This window comes from Mus caroli, chromosome 10 (genome assembly GCF_900094665.2).
Source record: "Mus caroli chromosome 10, CAROLI_EIJ_v1.1, whole genome shotgun sequence".
Classification (NCBI taxonomy): domain Eukaryota; kingdom Metazoa; phylum Chordata; class Mammalia; order Rodentia; family Muridae; genus Mus; species Mus caroli.
Genome location: NC_034579.1, coordinates 55,803,687 through 55,820,747, shown reverse-complemented (window position 1 = coordinate 55,820,747; position 17,061 = coordinate 55,803,687). Strand labels below are relative to the sequence as shown.

Genomic DNA, 17,061 nt, shown 5'->3' with positions numbered 1-17,061 from the left:
CTGAGTTCGAGGCCAGCCTGGTCTACAAAGTGAGTTCCAGGACAGCCAGGGCTATACAGAGAAACCCTGTCTCGAAAAACAAAACAAAACAACAAAACAAAACAACAAAAAAAAGAAAAAAGTTATATATCAATATTAATAGATTACATAGGATATTTAAAATATTTTAACATATAATATGCACTAACATTAATATATAAATGTATATTTATCTTGCATATGCATACTATTTATATATGTAATATATAAAATATATAACAATCATGTATGTTTATATATTAATATATATTTTAAAATATTTATATAATTTTTTCTGTTTTCTTTCACCTGCTGCCTAGTTTTGTTTTGTTTTTTAAAAAGTTTTATTTATTTATTTTATGTGTATGAGTACACTGTAGCTGTCTTCAGACACACCAGAAGAGGGCATTAGATCCCATTTGGGAATTAAATTCAGGACCTCTGGAAGAGCAGTCAGTGCTCTTAACCTCTGAGCCATCTCTCCAGCCTTGCTGTCTAGTTTCTAAGCAAAATTGATTTTTTTTTTTTGAGCACACGATGCTAATTGGTTTTTTTTTTAAATTATTTGTAAGTACACTGTAGCTGTCTTCAGACACACAAGAAGAAGGCATAGGATTCCATTACAGATGGTTGTGAGCCACCATGTGGTTACTGGGATTTGAACTCAGGACCTCCAGAAGAGCAGCCAGTGCTCTTAACCACTGAGTCATCTCTCCAGCCCCCACATTGCTAATTCTTGAAAGAGTATTCAGTCCTCAAAAACCCCTGCAGGCAGCTGCTCTGGCCCTTTGTAGGAACTTCCTGGCTTTTTCTAAGCTCTGAGCCCACGTCTTAGCTTCTCTTCCTACTTCTATGATAAGATACCCAACAAAGGTACTTAAAAGTGTCTAGTTGGCTCGTGGTTCCAGGATACAGTCTACGGCTCGCTCGGGGAGTGGAGGCTGCAGGTATTGTCCCACCCACAGTCAAGACCAGAGAGCACTGGATTAATACACGGCAGTGATTGGCAGGCTCTCCTTCTCCTGCATTCCAGGACCTAGCCTGTGATATGGTGCCGCTAATGTTCAAGGTCGGGTTCCCCAGCTGAGATTTCCTCACGGGCATGCTCACAGGCCAGCCTGATCGAGACAATTTCTCTTTGAGGTTCCTTTTCCCAGTGATTCCCATGTTGTGTCAAGTACCAGCAGTCAAAACTGAGCAGCTTGTCTTCCCGTCTTCTCATTTCTTTTTCCTTTTCCTTTTTTTTTTAAAGATTATTTATTTTATGTATATGAGTACACTGTAGCTGCACAGATGGTTGTGAGACATCATGTGGTTGCTAGGAATTGAATTCAGGACCTCTGCTCACTCTGTCCCAAAGGTTTACTTATTATATCTAAGTACACTGTAGCTGTCCTCAGACACTCCAGAAGAGGGCGTCAGATCTCATTACGGGTGTTAGTGAGCCACCATGTGGTTGCTGGGATCTGAACTCAGGACCTTCAGAAGAGCAAGCAGTCAGTGCTCTTAACCACTGAGCTATCTCTCCAGCCCTGTCTTCCCGTTTCTAATCCAACTAAGCTGCCCCCTTCTCCACCCTTCCTCCTGACATACCTTCCTGCTGACCCCAGTCTACCTCTGGGTGCCTGCTACCTCTTCTTCCTCACCTTAAAGGTCACTCTCTCTTACTTATCCACCCCCACTCCCTTGCCCCACAACCACTCTGCTTTGTAGTTATTGGCACCTCCCGGAGGGCGGGGTGGGTAGCTCTCACCATGGTGGCCTCCGACCTGCCTAGTCAGTACTTCAGGCAGTGTGGCTCATAGGTGCCTTCTCACTGGTTCCCTGAAATGTGGAGGCCGAGAGGCTAATGGCAGAACTGGAGCCAGCTTGTGAGTCTGGCTGTCTCCCTGGGGAGCCAGAGCGCTGTCCCTGTCCCCAAGTCTGTTCTGGTACATCCTGCTGTCCACTCCTCTTGAGTTGCCTCAAAAACTGGATTGGCGCCGCTCAGGCTTTCTCCAGCTTTGAGTTTTAGGGCACTGGTCCATGTCACGTCTGGGGTGGGGCAACCCTGGAGTTTTCCCAGAGTATGTAGGCCAGCACTGTGTGTGTTCACGGGAGGGCTTCCATCTGCATCCCAGCTGTTGGGAGAGCAGCTCTCTCCAGCCCCTTGGGGCTCACTGTGCCCTTCCATAGTGAGTGCCATCACCTGAAGGATCCCCTCCCCCACCCCGTGCCACACTATGTTTCTGGATCAGAGAGGTGCGCTGAGTCTGGGTGGAGGTCTGAGGGGTGGTGAGGTGAGATAGTGCAGGTCTGGGTGACCTCCCTCTGGGATTCACTTTTGAGTGTCCCTGGCGTGTTTCCCTGCCCAGGAGAACCTTGCAAGCATTTCCCCTTAAAGTCCCCCTTTCTCTTGAACACGAATCTCCCACCACGACTTCCTCCAGCAGGCTGCTCACACTACCAAACCTTCAGTGACTTCCAATGCTGCATCCCATGGTACCCAGCTTTGGCTCTGAGTAGTCCCGGTGCCCACACCCGCCCATACCCCACCCCTCTGAGACCCTCATTGGCTGATCTGGGGTGAACCCTAGGCACTTGCATTTTAAGGTGACACTGGTGGCATCTTCTTTCCTCCCAGGCTAGCAAGCCACAGCTCCTTCATACATTTGTCACTGTCCTTGTTGTTGCCCCGAGTGGGTGCGCATTCTCACTATCAGGTCCTCGCTGCCCACCTGGATGCCCATCTTCCCTAGGGAGCTTCTCGTTATTCAACTTTGCCATCTCCTAGTCTCTGGCACGTGATCTGGTATGGAACCATTTCCAGAGAAGATACCTGGTGTGGGGTGGGGGGAGTTCTGGTGAGAAAGGATACTGAGACCGACGGGCCTGGAGCTGATGGGCCCATGCTCCACCCAGGCCTTTTCCTCTCTTTTATCTGTTCCCAAACATGGGTGGATCTCTAAGGGCTGAGTGTCCCTCCTTCCCACCTCAGATCCAGGATCTGAGGAGATCCTGTGGAGAAACAGGCAAGGAAGTCAGAATGGGATCAGTGACCAAGCTGGGCTTTCTCCCTTTCCAGTCAGAAAGGAGCTGGGCTGAGCAGGTTGTAGACGCTGTCTCCTCAAGTCAGAGCTCTGTGCCATTGGTCCCTGCCAGGCCATGATCAGAGCCTCATCTGCCTCCACAGGAATGTAGGGGTACCAAGAGAGAGGAGACAGTCCTGGGAGACTGGGGATTATGTTGTCAGGAATTGGCAGCAGGGTTCTTCCTAGGGAACTGTGAGCTGGGCATCTCACTCTCTATACCGCAGATGCCCCTAGCAGTCCGCCTGGCTTTGGAGCAGCGTGGTCTTCAGAGAGAAAGTAGAGGCTTTTCTTCTCAGTAGGAACTGGGTTTGAGGCCCCTACACCCCCAGGAACTAGTGGGCCCTGTGGGTCTCCTCTGTGTCCAGGCTAGGCAACACCCCAGGCCCTGCCACTGAAATCACTCTGCTTGGGTGCTCAGGCTGTGAGTGAGCATGTCTCTGTTAACCAGTGGGTGTCCCTGATGACATCCTCCTCCTTGTCCTCCAGGCAAAGGCTACCAAAGAGGCACAGGAAGCTCAGAGGTTGCAGCTGCGGAGCCTGCAGTACCTGGAGCGCTACATCTACCTGATCCTCTTTAATGCCTACCTTCGCTTGGAGAAGACCAGCTCCTGGCAGAGGCCTTTCAGCACCTGGATGCGGGAGGTGAGAAATGATGCTGAGATGGGCAGGCCTGGGGGTGGTGAGCTCATAAGGCCAGCTGTATCTTTCCCCTTGGTCCCTGAGTATGCTCTCTAAGTCCCAGGCGACAGAGTCCCATATGGAATCCCCTCCTTTCCTAGGGGATTGGCTCCTGCTTAGCTATTGTGTCCCTTGCCTAGTGTCTCACTAGGTAGACAGCTGATGTATGACAGCTGAGTAAATGAATGATGGGAGAGGAAGAGATGGGAGTGAGACGGACACCTGCTAGTAGCTTGCTTTGTGTGTCTTATGGCCAGCACTGCCTGGACACCTGAACACTTTGGTCTGTTATTCTATTCAACTCCCATCTGTCCCCTATAAAGACAAGGACAAGGTTGTTTGTCCTGATCCTATGTCCTTCCAACCATGACTTTGGATATGGATGAGGTGGCCAGCCTTGTAAGCAGTAGAATAGTGTCAAAAGTGTTGGTGGCCTCTCTGTGATGTACGTGTAGTGCCTCTGCCATATCGGGCAAGAGCCAGGAATGCTTTAGGTAAGAGGGGTCTGTGCAGAGGTTCAGGGACTTCTTAACAATTGTCACGGAAACTGGTTATTGCTCCTCTTTTCTTGGGACCTCTGTGATCCTTCTCTGCTTGGACTTCCAATTCAACCCGGCACCTGCTGGGCAAGAGAGAGGAATCTTTCTTCCCGGGAAAGTAGCCTGTAATTAACCCTCAGCCAGGAAGCTGGCCCGGCTGACCTCCCAGTCCATCAGCTGTTGTAATATGGTGTCAGGTCCACAGTTAGCTACCAGGATGTGAGTGGGTGGGGGGATGGAGCCAGGGAACTGAGCCACAGTGGATTCTAGGACAAGTGCAAGGGCCCAGGACTGGATGGAGGCATGTTCAGAACTGCAGGGAACAGAGCCAGGGAGGCAGGAAAGCAGGCTGCTGAGGATGCTCCTTGGCGCTGATCTCGGGTGTCAGAGTGGGGAAGCGTGTGAAGTGAATCTTTGTGCTCGAGGGTGAGTGTTGGGTCACAAGATCTGATGAGGGCTGTTTTGAGACCATCCTGATGAGCAGATCCACACTTAGCTTCCTCTTTGAGCCCTAGGGTGGATTGTAGGTGTAAGAGTCTCATGTAGCCCAGGCTGGCCTCAAACTCACTATGTAGCTGACTTCTGATCTTCCTGCCTCTACCTTCCCGGGATTACAAGGGCTCACCGCCATGTCCAGTAGCTTTATATATTACTGGGGCTCAAACCCAAGGCCATTATGCTTGCCAGGCAAGCATCCTGCTAACAGCTACATACAAGGACAAGCCTGGAGACAAGAACACTTTTTGTTTGAGTTCTGCTTAGATTGTGAACTCAGGGAGAGCCAGGTCGGGAGCATGCTTGTTCTGCCCCCCGGCTACTTCTAGAACTAGATATGGATGGATATCAAGGGAGAGGAGCTGGCTCAGGCAGGAGTGGGACTCTAACTCAGGGGACTTCAGTCCCTTTCCTGGGATGGACAGAGGCAGGGGTGAGCGTGCCCGGGGACAGCAAGGACAACATCATCTCTTTTATCCAAGTGGAATTGTTCCCAATAAGGTGTAGGGAATGGTTGGAGCTTGGGGCCAAGGCCCAGGCTACTGGACTACCAGTTCCATGTCAGAGAAGGCCAAACGACTTGGGCTGACCTCCCAGCCAAAGGGAAGGGCTGCTGTCGGCTCTGGCGTCAGCACTACCTCTGCAGCCTTCCTGCCCAAATGTGGTTTGCTAGATTGGCCAGGCCAGTGCTGCTGAGGTCTGCCAGGCATGCCCAGTGCCCCATGCATTTGCACAGCATGCTCCATGCAGTACCAGGGGAGCCTGGGGCAAGGTGGTCATAGATGGGCATGCAGGTTTGTGGTAGCTTCTGAGCTGGCTGAGGGCAGCTCTGGGCCCCAGACTCACCCAAATGCCTCCGAGCCTAGCAAGGGGAGGGCGGTTTGAGGACAGTAGGCCTGATGCTACCTCCACCCCTGAAGCTCTGCCCCTATCTCTGCCCTCTCCAGGTGGCAACCAAAGCTGGCATCTATGAGATCCTCAACCAGCTGGGCTTCCCTGAGCTGGAGAGCATCGAGGAGCAGCCCCTGTCGAGGCTCCGCTACCGCTGGCAGGAGCAGAGTCGAGACCCAGAGCCCTGTGATGCTGGGGACTTCCTGTAGGCCTTCTTCTTCTTGCCCCTTGCTAGGCAGGTTGGGGGACCTGAGGGGACCTCATTGCTTCGGATGGACACTTGTCCGCTTCTTGGTGAGACTTGAGGGGTCGAGAGCCTTTGGGAAGAGGTGTTTTTTTTGTAGGGTGTAAGATGGCACCACCATTTTCTGTCAACCTTCGGGGTGCGTAATGGCCTCTGGCCAGGCCTAGCACATGTACCTCACAGACCAACTGGCAAGCAGCCTTCAGGGAGCTCGATCCCCAAACAGCCAGTCACCACCTCTGTCCCCTCTTCACTGTTGGTCGTCAGACTGCCTGGGTGGACAGCAGGCTGGTCGCGTTTGTATTTTCACTTCCTTCCTCTGACTGGCTTGCTCTTGTCTCTCAATCTTTCATCCCAGGCAGCTGCCTGAGGTAGGTGAGGAGGATGGTGAGTCAGGCAGGTCTGCATTAAAGGCAGCTCTGCCCAGCTCCTTCTGGCTCGTGAGTGTCGCCGGCCTGGAAGACCGAGGGAATGGCTCCCCTTCTCTCCTCCCCGTCTTTCCCCAGTTCCTTCCCTATGTTGGCCCATGTGCCCAGGGAGTTGGAAGCATCAAGGAGACCCTCTTAGTGTGGGGAAGGAAGTCACAGAGACCATTGACACAGTGAAGAGGCAGGATCGTGTTTTGGAAGCCTGTTAGCAGGACCAAGGTGACTCTTAGGAGAGACTCTTGTGGACACAGGCCGTGGTGGCTTGTCAGACCTTAAGAGTCCAGGCCCACCCCTGCCCACCCCTGGTCTGCTTTCTCCAGGACACCCTGGGACACTGCTGAGTTATGAGCAGCTTATTACACACAATGGGAAGAGGGGCAGAGAGGGCTGTGTTTGATTGAGTCTCGGCTGAGACTGAAGTTTGCCACAAGTAGTGGTTGTACATTCTGGAGCCTGGCTACCTGTCTTACTCCTTGAAGGACAAGGATGAATCTCTGGGTTGCTGTCTGTCCTTCAGGAAGATGCCAGCTGTTCGCTGTGCTATTTGAAGAGGCCAAAGTTGTTCCCAGCCTGGGGAGAGTGGTGACCCTCTTAGCTGAATTCTTTTGCAAGCTGCTGTATGTCTGTCCACGCCTTCTCAGGTTTGCTGGTGTCTATTTTGTGCAAGTCAGTGCTTTTCAGAAAAGGTCTAGCCAGTGACTCAGAGGCCAGAGAGCCCCTTCACACTCTTGTGGTTGGCACTGACTTGGAGATATGCAGGGACCAGTGGCAGATCACTTTACCTCTCTGCCTCAGTGTCACTGTCTGTAAAATTGGAGAATAATACTTGCCTACCTACCTCACAGGGGTGTTGTGAGGACTCCTTTATGGTTTTCTGGTTTTTTTTTTTTGTTTTGTTTTTGTTTTTGTACAGAGCTTTTGAGCATTAAAACCATCTAAACATGTAACGTGCTGCTTTGCTGATTGGTCTTCAGTGTGAGGCAGGCATGGAAGCCGTGCGGATAAATGTGTCCCCCAGAGTCAGGGTGGATGCAGGAGAATGGAATGTCCTTGTTACCAGCGCCCCTGATGTTTAGAGGCTGCGGGTGTTTATAGATGTCACATCTTCCTTCCTTGTCATCAATCACAGCCTACCATCTTATACTGGATGTTTAAAGTGGTCGTGCTGATCCACCATCCACTGTCAATCAAGGGAATGTACCAGAGGCTTGCCTTCAGGCCAATCTAGTGTGTGTGTGTGTGTGTGTGTGTATGTGTGTATGTGTGTGTGTTTGTGTGTGTTCCTTCCCAAATGCCTCTAGCGTCTGTCAGGTTGACATAAAACTAACCAACACAGAGAGAGAGAGAGAGAGAGAGAGAGACAGAGACAGAGACAGAGACAGAGACAGAGACAGAGACAGAGAGAGCATGAGAACTCCAGGTCTAGCCTTGTGATGGAGCAGAGCTGGAGATTTTTTACAGCTTTTGAGAAAGACAGTCAGAGTGGAGTTAGGGCCTCTTGAGAGGGACAGGCCTCAGCCACTCTTCCTCTGCAGACACCATGAGCCCCGCCCAGTGCCCTGAAGCCTTGTTCTCTTCTCTTGCATTTATTTATACAATTTTGGTTTGGATGTCAAACATCCCCCATTGGCCCTCATGATTGAACCCTTTGTCCCCAGTGGGTGGCACTGTGTGTCTGAAGCTTGCAGATATGTACCCACCCTTGGAGAAGGGTCCTGCTGGGAACTGGCCTTAAGGTCTTAGAGTCCAGCCTCACTTCCTGTCCATTCTCACCTTCAACGCAACGGGAGTGGCTTTCACTGCTCTGGTCACCATGACGGACCACATCCTTTTTAAAGAAATTTTTTTTTTAAATATATAAGTGCACTATAGCTGTCTTCCCACCAAAGCAGCTTCATTGGAAAGTCCCACCCCATCATGAATATTGGCTTCCGTAGAGCCGTTTAGAAGGAGCCCCGACTTGGGTTCATTTTCCTGGGCCTGTATACTACGGCACCGCCCCTACCCGAGCCCCAAGAACACATGCAGTTACAGCAGAACTGCCTTCAGATGGTTGTGAGGAGCGGCTGGGCCCTCAGGGGAAAGTCCAGTTAGCCTCCCACCTATGAGGGAAGTCAACAGTCAGCGACCCGGCCCATGGCGGACACTCACAATCAGGTGTGGTTTGACTTTAAGGCTCCCTAGTGGCCTGGGATATTGACTAATTTTCTATCTACTTATCAGCCGACTCACACATATCATACTACATACGCATCTTGAAACAAACGTCAGAAAAAGGGGGAGCAAGATGGAGACTTGGCAATCTTTGGAGGTGTAACCTGAGCCGTCGAAATGGCCCATATGGCTCATCTTGGGACAGTGAGGTGAGACCTTCCATTATAGAGTCTCTACAGTTGTGCTTGTGTCACTTCCGGTGAGTCTCTCTTAGAGAAGCCACACCCTTGCTGTCAGGATGCTCTTATTCCTTCCTTGAGCCCCTTTCTGTCTTGAAAACTGCAATAAAATCTCCAATTCTGCTTTCTCGTAAGGCTAGTCCTAAAATTCTTTTTGTACATGAGTGTCTTGTGCTGGGTGGTTTTATGCCACAAGCTAGAGTCATTTTGGAAGAGGGAACTGCAAGTAAGGACATTTCCCCAATAGATTGGCCTGAGGGCAAGCCTGTGGTACATCTTCTTGAGTGATGATCGATGTGAAAGCGCCCAGCTTACTGTGTGTGATCTCATGCTGGCTGGTGTGGTCCTGGGTTCTGTAAGAGCACACACTGAGGGAATGTGGGCAGCAGTCATCGAGCAGAACCTTCCACAGCCTCTGCAACAGCTCCTGCCTCCCCGTTTCTGTCTCCTGTCCTGACTCCTCCAGATGAGGAACTGGAAAGCAATCTCAACACGCTTGTTTATTAACCCTTTCCTCCCCGGATTGCTTTTGATCGTGGTGACTTATCACAGCGATAGAAACCCTAAGACAAAGGTGTATGAGGTGTGTGTGCACGTGTGAAGGATACGAGCATACCTGTCTGTGCAGCTGTTCTCAGGAAGCAGGGTCTCTTGCTGAATGTGCAGCTTGATTTGAATTAGGTGGGGTGGCAAGCCAGCCCCCATGATCCTCTCGTCTCTGCCCTGCCCTTCTGTGATGGGGGGTTACAGATGCATGTGAGACTATGCCCAACTTTTCTAGGGTTGTTAAGAGATGATTTTTTAAAACTTTTTTTATCTTGTGTGTGTGTGTGTTGTAGGGTGTGCGTGGGTATGTATATGGGGGCCCATTTGCTACACAGTACATATGTGGTAGTCAGAGGGTAACTTAGAAATTAATTCTCTCCTTCCATAATGTGAGTTCTAGGCTTGAACTTGGGTCCTCAGGCTTGGCAGCAAGCACCCTAACCCCCGGAGCCAGCCCATAGAAACCCAGAAAGTGTTAAGGTCTCTTCATTTACCTGTCAGCAAAAACCATTCCTCAATACCTTGGTGACAAATTTTGTTTTTGTTGTTGTGTAGCTAGTTAGTAACTTCTCAATCCTTTTTTTTTTTTTTTTTTAAGCCCAGGCTACCCTTCAACAGATTCTCTTCCCTTTCCCTCCCAATTGCTAGGATGACAAGTGTATACCACCTGGCTGGTCAATGTCTTGCAGATGCGTATTCCTATGGGACACAAACCTAGGGAGAGAGATAGCTTAAATGGAGAATTATCTGCTACAAGGAGGTTTCATGGAACTCCTATACTGGGGCTGGCGTTTATTATTTTTGTATACGTTTTTTTCACAGAGAAGTTTCAGTCCTTCTGTTTATTGGCTTTTTGCTTTCCTTGGGTTAGTTTCCTCAAAATTGGAACGGTTCCCAGTGAGTGACGGGACCCATGAAGCCATGAATGAGTGAGATGACCCCTCCCTTCCTCCTGTTCACCAGAGGCTGTGGTACCAAGGGTGATCCTTGCCTGGGGAGGCCCTCAGTGGCACACTGCTGACTACCTGGCAAAGCCTTTGATCCCTCGGCTATGGACAGACAGGGTTACAGTTTTATGATTTTTGTCCCAGAGAAGGCTTGTTGGCCCAGCAGGAGCAGGGCCCTTACAGGGACATGTCCCCACAACACACAAAGTGGAGTCCCTGAGTGCCAAGTGACTATTTATTGAGCATCTAGTGTGTGCCTGACCCATCCACCCCCTCCGCCCTGCCCCTTCATATCTCAAGGGAGTGGTGAGAGCTTTCTCCCTGACCCAGTGCTTCTCAGCCATCCGTGGATCTGGCCGGGATATGCGTCAGTCTAAGCAGAACTCATTCCCCATGGAGGGAGTTCCATCTCCACGCCTTCCCCACCATGATGGCTGATGTTTATTGTTGACCCTGACCACTTTAGAGTCTCCCCGGAGGCCCAGCTCTGGCATATCCATAAGAACATGTCCCTATGTTGTTAACTGAGGAAGGAGACCCACCCTAGGTGTGAGCAGTGATCTCTCATGGACTGGGAGTCTCAGACTGATTAAAAAAGAACCTTTTTAACTTTTTTTTTCCCAAGGCAGGGTTTCACTGTGTAGCCCTGGCTGTTCTGGAACTCACTCTCTGCCTCTCAGTATGGGATTCGCCACCTTCATTTGTCATCGTCACCACCACCATCTGGCTTAAAAGGAGTCGGTTTTAATCAGGTTGGGTGTAGTGGTGTGCATTTTTAATTATAACACTCGGGAGGCAGAGTCAGATGATCTATTAAGTTTGAGGAGGGGAGCCTGGTCTACATAGCAAGACCTTGTCTCAAACAACAACAACAACAACAGCAACAACAACAACAACAAACACCCCCCAAATAAACAAAAACCCAAAACTAAACAAAGCCCCAAACCAAACAAACGAAGAGAAACAGAGAGAGTTAGAAGCCACACCTTCTCAGTGCCATTTACCAAGCATTGGGCAGGGCCTAGCACTCTTTAGCCTGCTGTGCCTTTGAGTGGATTCTCTCATTCATGTGACTTTTTAAAAAAATAACCGTCCGTTGGAGGTTGGATTGTTGCTGCTGTGTGTTCAAGTGCTAAATTCTGTACCCCAAGATCTGACTGCCCAAGACAATTGAATTCCCATGTATACCCAGCCTTTGCTCCCCAATTTAAAACTGTGGGCTAAATAAAACTGGTGATAGATAGCCAGTTACTGGGAAACGAGAAGGAAGCAGGGCTTGGGTGACCTGCCTGGTGGTCACAGGTAGGGACCATGAGGAAAAGGAGGAAGGAGAGGGAGAGAGGAGGAGCGTGGAGGAGGAAGAAAAAGGGAGATGAGGAGGTCTCCATTAGACCTGATGGAGAAGGAGCACGTGCCCCGCGTGAAACGCTCCCCAGAACCGACTGCTGGAGCAGACATTGCCAGGGAAGACAAGTATTTGGGGAGACAAACAGCAAGTATTTGGGGAGCACAGTTGGGAAAGTAGCCAGTCTAGCAATAGAGAATATAGATTCCATTAGGGTAATTCCCCAGTAGTTGCGCAAGTACATCACAGCCTGAGTCTCATTCATTTGAAGCTAGACAGGGATAGAAGTAGGTAAGTTACAGGGGTCTCTGCAACGCCACGGCCAGCAGAATGTCGGTCTGAGAGGCGAGAAGGAAGTCTGGTACATGAGTGGGCAGGGTTGGTTCAGACTTTGAGAGTCCAAGACTGGGTTGTTTATTCCAGGCATATTTAAGCACAGAACAATTTGGCAAAGAAGTTTCCCCAGTGATCATTAACTCAGTCTCCTGTGTACAACCAAGCTTAAGACAAGATTACATAGAAACAAGCAACATCTTCCATAGAAATGGGTTCTATAGATTAACCCAGAAACCAAGCTCAAGATAAACAGCGCCCGTGGTAAGGGGCCCACAGGGTAGTGTTATAGACTGGCAGGGATAAACCAAAGTCTGGGGTGTGTCCTGGCCAGCCAGCACAGAAGTCACCCGGCTATTAACCACATCCATTTCAGCCTTCTGGGCAGAAAGCGGGTTATACATCTCTCCCTTTGAAGAGATGACCGTGGCTGTCTAATATTGCTGGGTTCCCTAGTGCTTGCCTGTGAGCGCAAGGACCTACCTGCTTCCTGCAAGTTTTTCTGTTCTTTACAGACGGGGTCCAGCCTGGGCTAGGTCTTAATCATACATATAGCCCAGGCTGTCTCTGAATTCATGACATTCTTCCAAAGACAATGTTCCTGTCTCAGTTAACAGAGGGCTGGAATTATCAGCGTGTGCCAGATGGAATCTTGTCCAGTTTCGTTGAGTTCAGTAAGGGCAGGCAGTGAATGGCGCTTTTGGAAATGGTCAGTGCACGAGATAATAAGGGAGTCATGGGAGCCTTTCTAATGAAGCCTTTCTGAAATGTTCAGATTACAAGGCTGAAGGTGACAAAGTGTAACCTCTCATGCCCCCAGCAGGGCCACGGACCTGTAAAGCACAGGTCAGAGGCATTTCCTCTGCTCAGGGGACAAATCCCATGCTTTGCTTAATAAATAAGCATGGTCAGAGTGACTTTTGTTTGTTTGTTTGTTTGTTTTTGTTGTTGTTGTTTTTTGAGACAGGGTTTCTCTGCATAGCCCTGGCAGTCCTGGAACTCACTTTGTACACTAAGCTGGCCTCGAACTCAGAGATCCTGGGATTAAAGGTGTGTGCCACCACGCCCGGCCCTAGAGTGAAACGCTTTTTTAATCGGAAGCGTTTTGGTTTATTTTCCTTCTTTTTTTTTTTTTTTTTGTCTTGTTTTTCAAGACAGGGTTTCTCTGTGTAACCCTGGTTTTCCTGGAACTCACTCTGTAGACCAGGCTGGCCTCAAACTCAGGAATCCGCCTGCCTCTGCCTCCCAAGTGCTGGGATTGAAGGTGTGAGGATAAGGTTTTTTCCCCAATAATTTATTTCTATTTTTTGTACATTCTGCCTGCATATATGTTTGTGTGAGGGTTGTGTGAGGGTGTCCGAGGGTGTGTGAGGGTGCTGGGAATTGAAACCCAGGTTCTCGGAAGAACAGCCAGAGTTCTTAGCTGCTGAGCCATTGATCTAGCCCCTCATTTTGATTTAAGAGAGTCATATAGGGCTGACAAGGTGACTCAGGAGATAAAGGCTCTTGCCACAAATCCTAATGACCCGAATTTGATCCCTGGGACGCTGTAAGGGTGGAGAGAAATAGTCCCTGCACGTTCTTCTTTGACCTCCACATGTGAAGTCATTTTACAAACAGAAAGTTGCGTCATTTCCTACCAACCAGTTGGCCCTCTCAACTGGTTCCACAGTTCTTGTTTTTGTTGTGCTTGTAAGATTATAAACAGATGTGTGTTTACGCTGCCAGTTACAGCGTAACCCAGGCCTTTCTGTTCTGCTTGGTTTGCTATGCTTGTGGTAGGGGAGGGGAACCCAGGCTGGACACCTGTCTCAGGGCCACTCAGGGGCTGCCTTCTGCTGTCATGGGTGGAGAGGACCCTCTTAGCACTCACCGTGAGTCTAAGGAGTTCTTGGATGGAAGGGAGGGGCTGGCTGTTAAGGAGGGGCCTCTGGCAGGACTGTGTGAACTAGAGCGAGCTGCCTTCCTTCCTTCCACGGCGTCCTCACCAGAACTGAGGGCTCAGTGGCAGAGGAGGTGGCCTACCAAGACAGAATCCTCTGTCGGCCTCGCTATTGTGGGGAGAGTATAAGGGAAAGGTTGGGGAGGGAGCTGGCAGCCCCATGCACCTGTGGCAGGTCTGCACCCCACAGGTGGGATTGTGGCCAGGACTCCCACATGAGGCGCAATCCTGCTCTGAGGCAGGAATCTAAAAGCAGGGCGCTTCGATGCTTTAACACCAATGTTCATAGCGTTGCTTAGGCACAAACAGAATGTCGTTCTGATCCAACACAGCTGGGCCGTGACAGAAGCCAGACACAGAACATACAGACACAAACACAGTGTTTGGACTTCCTCAAGCACTCCCAGTACCCAGCGCAGAGCGAAGGACAGAATGTCAGAGGATAGGACAGAAGTTTCTAGAGCTGGGGTTATACTATTGTGGGCTCTTGTGAGTGACTGTTCTCTGAGTCAAGCAGCCACCATCTTGGGGAGTTCAGCAGTGCCCCCTTACAAAATGGTTATACCAGTTGTTTTTGTTTTTTAAGATTTATTTATTTATTATATTTACACTGTCACTGTCTTCAGACACACCAGAAGAGGGCATTGGATTCTCATTACAGGTGGATGTGAGACATACCACGTGGTTGCTAGGATTTGAACTCAGGACCTCTGGAAGAGCACTCAGTGCTGTTAACCACTGAGCCATCTCTCCAGCCCCCAGTTGAATGGGTTATGAGACCCTCATCTGAGTATCCAGCAGCTCTGTACCACCCTTTGTATGTAGCCTCAATTGCATGTGGGCTGGGGAGGGAGGATATCTAGGTAGGAAGAGCAGGGGAGGTGGACTCCTGCTATGCATCTACGGAGAAGCCAGCATCTTTGTTGAGTAAGGCTTTTTTTTTCTTTTCTTTTCTTTTCTTTTCTTTTCTTTTCTTTTCTTTTCTTTTCTTTTCTTTTCTTTTCTTTTCTTTTCTTTTTTTCTTTGTTTTTCTTTTGTTTGTTTGTTTGTTTGTTTGGTTTTTCAAGACAGGGTTTCTCTGGCTCTGCCCTGGCTGTCCTGGAACTCACTCTGTATACCAGGCTGGCCTCGAACTCAGAGATCTGCCTGCCTCTGCCTCCCAAGTGCTAGGATTAAAGTGGGTAGGGATTTTCAGTTCAGGCCTCTTAAATGGGGAGAGATTTCTCTTCCCCTCTGTGTCTTGGTTGGGATTTTACTGCTGTGAACAGACACCATGACCAAGGCAACTCTTATACAGACAACATTTAATTGGGGCTGGCTTGCAGGTTCAGAGGTTCAGTCCATTATCATCAAAGTGGGAGCATGGCAATATCCAGGCAGGCATGGTGCAGGAGGAACTGAGAGTTCTACATCTTCATCTGAAGGCTGTCAGCAGAAGTCTGACTTCCAGGCAGCTAGAATTAGGGTCTTAAAGCCCATGCCCACAGTGACACACCTACTCCAACAAGGCCACATCTAACAGTGGCATTCCGTGGGCCAAGCATATACACCATGACAGTAAGTAAGCCCTCATTTATTCTGGTAAACTCAGTTCTCCAGGGTGAACCTTGGAGGAATCATACCTCTGTGTGTCATTGGTCCCTTAGAAGAGGGGGTAGGTGTGGCTTGCACTGCCCTCTACTCCCCCCTCCCCCCAAGGATTTTAGCATCATGGGCACAGCATCATTTTGAGGAGGATGAAAACTTTGTCATCCTCCTTGTCAGTGATGGCTATGAAATATTGTGCACACATTGGATCCCACAAGATGGCACAGGGACCAGAAGTATTACCTTATACGTGCTTTGTCATGTTTTTAGGACATTGGAATGGCAGGGTGGCCGGGGCGCATTGCTCCTGGAGAGTGTGTCTTTTGGTGGGTCTGCTCCAGCCACTGACGGCACTGATGGGAGACAGTTGCGGAGTCCAACCCTGCTTCTTCAGGTGTCTCATGTCGTCAGTAAAAGATGCAAAGAGGGAAGATGCTGTTATCCCGTTATCTAAACTAAGGCACACAAGTCGTAAATGTATTGCCTGTAGTGAATTAATTCACTACATACAGCTTGCCCAATCCTTTGTTCCCTTATCATTCTAAAAGTCCAGACCAGAGCCCGGGAAGAGACCTGGCTGCATACACTGACTCAAGTGCCCTGTAACCAGGTGCCTGGACAAGACCCAGTCACCAATGTTAACTTCCTTGCCTAACCCCCTTGTGTCAAAATAGGATTGGTCAATGCAACAGCCCATCCCATGCTCCTTGCTTTGTGTTCCCATCCAATAAAAATGTCCCATCTGTCGTTGGGGACTTGGTTCAAATCTGGCCACCTCCCTGTGCGTGCAGAAAAGAAAGCTTTTATTTTTAAGCTTCTGTCTCTGGAGTGACTTTTCTTGGCTTCCACCCTGAACCCAACAGCACTAGGAGTGCATGGAGAGGATAAAGGAGAACCCCAGGGTTGCTGTGGATAAAAACTGTAGGTATACGTCTGAGGTCTTATGGTATCTATAAAATTGAGGGGGAACACTGTGGTTTTATGGGCGACCCCCCATTTCTTTGATGGGGGAGACCTGTATCTATTGAGAAGGTCAGAGAAGTTAAAACCTACCCAAGGCCTAAAGCTTTACAGTCCTCAGGAGAGGCCACCTGGAAGGGAAGGGGCGGGAAAGAGACTGGAAGGGACAGGTGAGGGGGAGTAGTGGGTAAGGGGCAGGGAAGGGGGAGGAGTGGTAAAGGGGCGGGGGGGGGAGGGGGGACAGGCGGTGAAGGGGCAGGGGGAGGGGAGGGGCAGGAAGAGGGCAAGGGGGAAGAGCGGTGAAGGGGTTGGGGCGGGGAAGACATCGAGGGCTCTCTTCCCATTCTCCCACTTGGAAAAACATTTTACAAAATGAGTTCATATGGTGTCCTAGAACCCACGCTGGGGAGGGATACGCATGGGCGGTGACAATGTCCTCTCCATTACTGCCTGCTGCCCTTTGCAGGACACTGAGGAAACTTCCTGGAGCTCAGTGGAGCTGAATCTTGAGGGCAGAGAGGCGAGGCTGTCCTTGGAGTCAGCCTTATTTCATGATCACAGGAAGGCTGGAGGTCACAGAGAAAGGCTCAAGGTCCCATCAGTCAGAAAGCTGACATCATTATTCTTTTTAAGAACAAACCAAG

General features: G+C 49.7%; 1 protein-coding gene across 5 annotated transcripts in view; it reads left to right on the top strand.

The window, feature by feature from the left end:
• The window catches only part of Pald1 (phosphatase domain containing paladin 1), a 68,837-nt gene extending 61,526 nt beyond the window's left edge, over positions 1-7,311 (top strand). For all 5 annotated transcript variants that reach the window (XM_021174365.2, XM_029482797.1, XM_029482796.1 and 2 more), the window contains 2 exons: positions 3,576-3,731; positions 5,749-7,311. In XM_021174365.2, the coding sequence (XP_021030024.1) occupies positions 3,576-3,731; positions 5,749-5,901 (309 nt within the window). In that variant the 3' untranslated portion in view covers positions 5,902-7,311. The remainder of the gene's footprint in view (positions 1-3,575; positions 3,732-5,748) is intronic.
• The last annotated feature ends 9,750 nt before the right edge of the window (positions 7,312-17,061 follow it).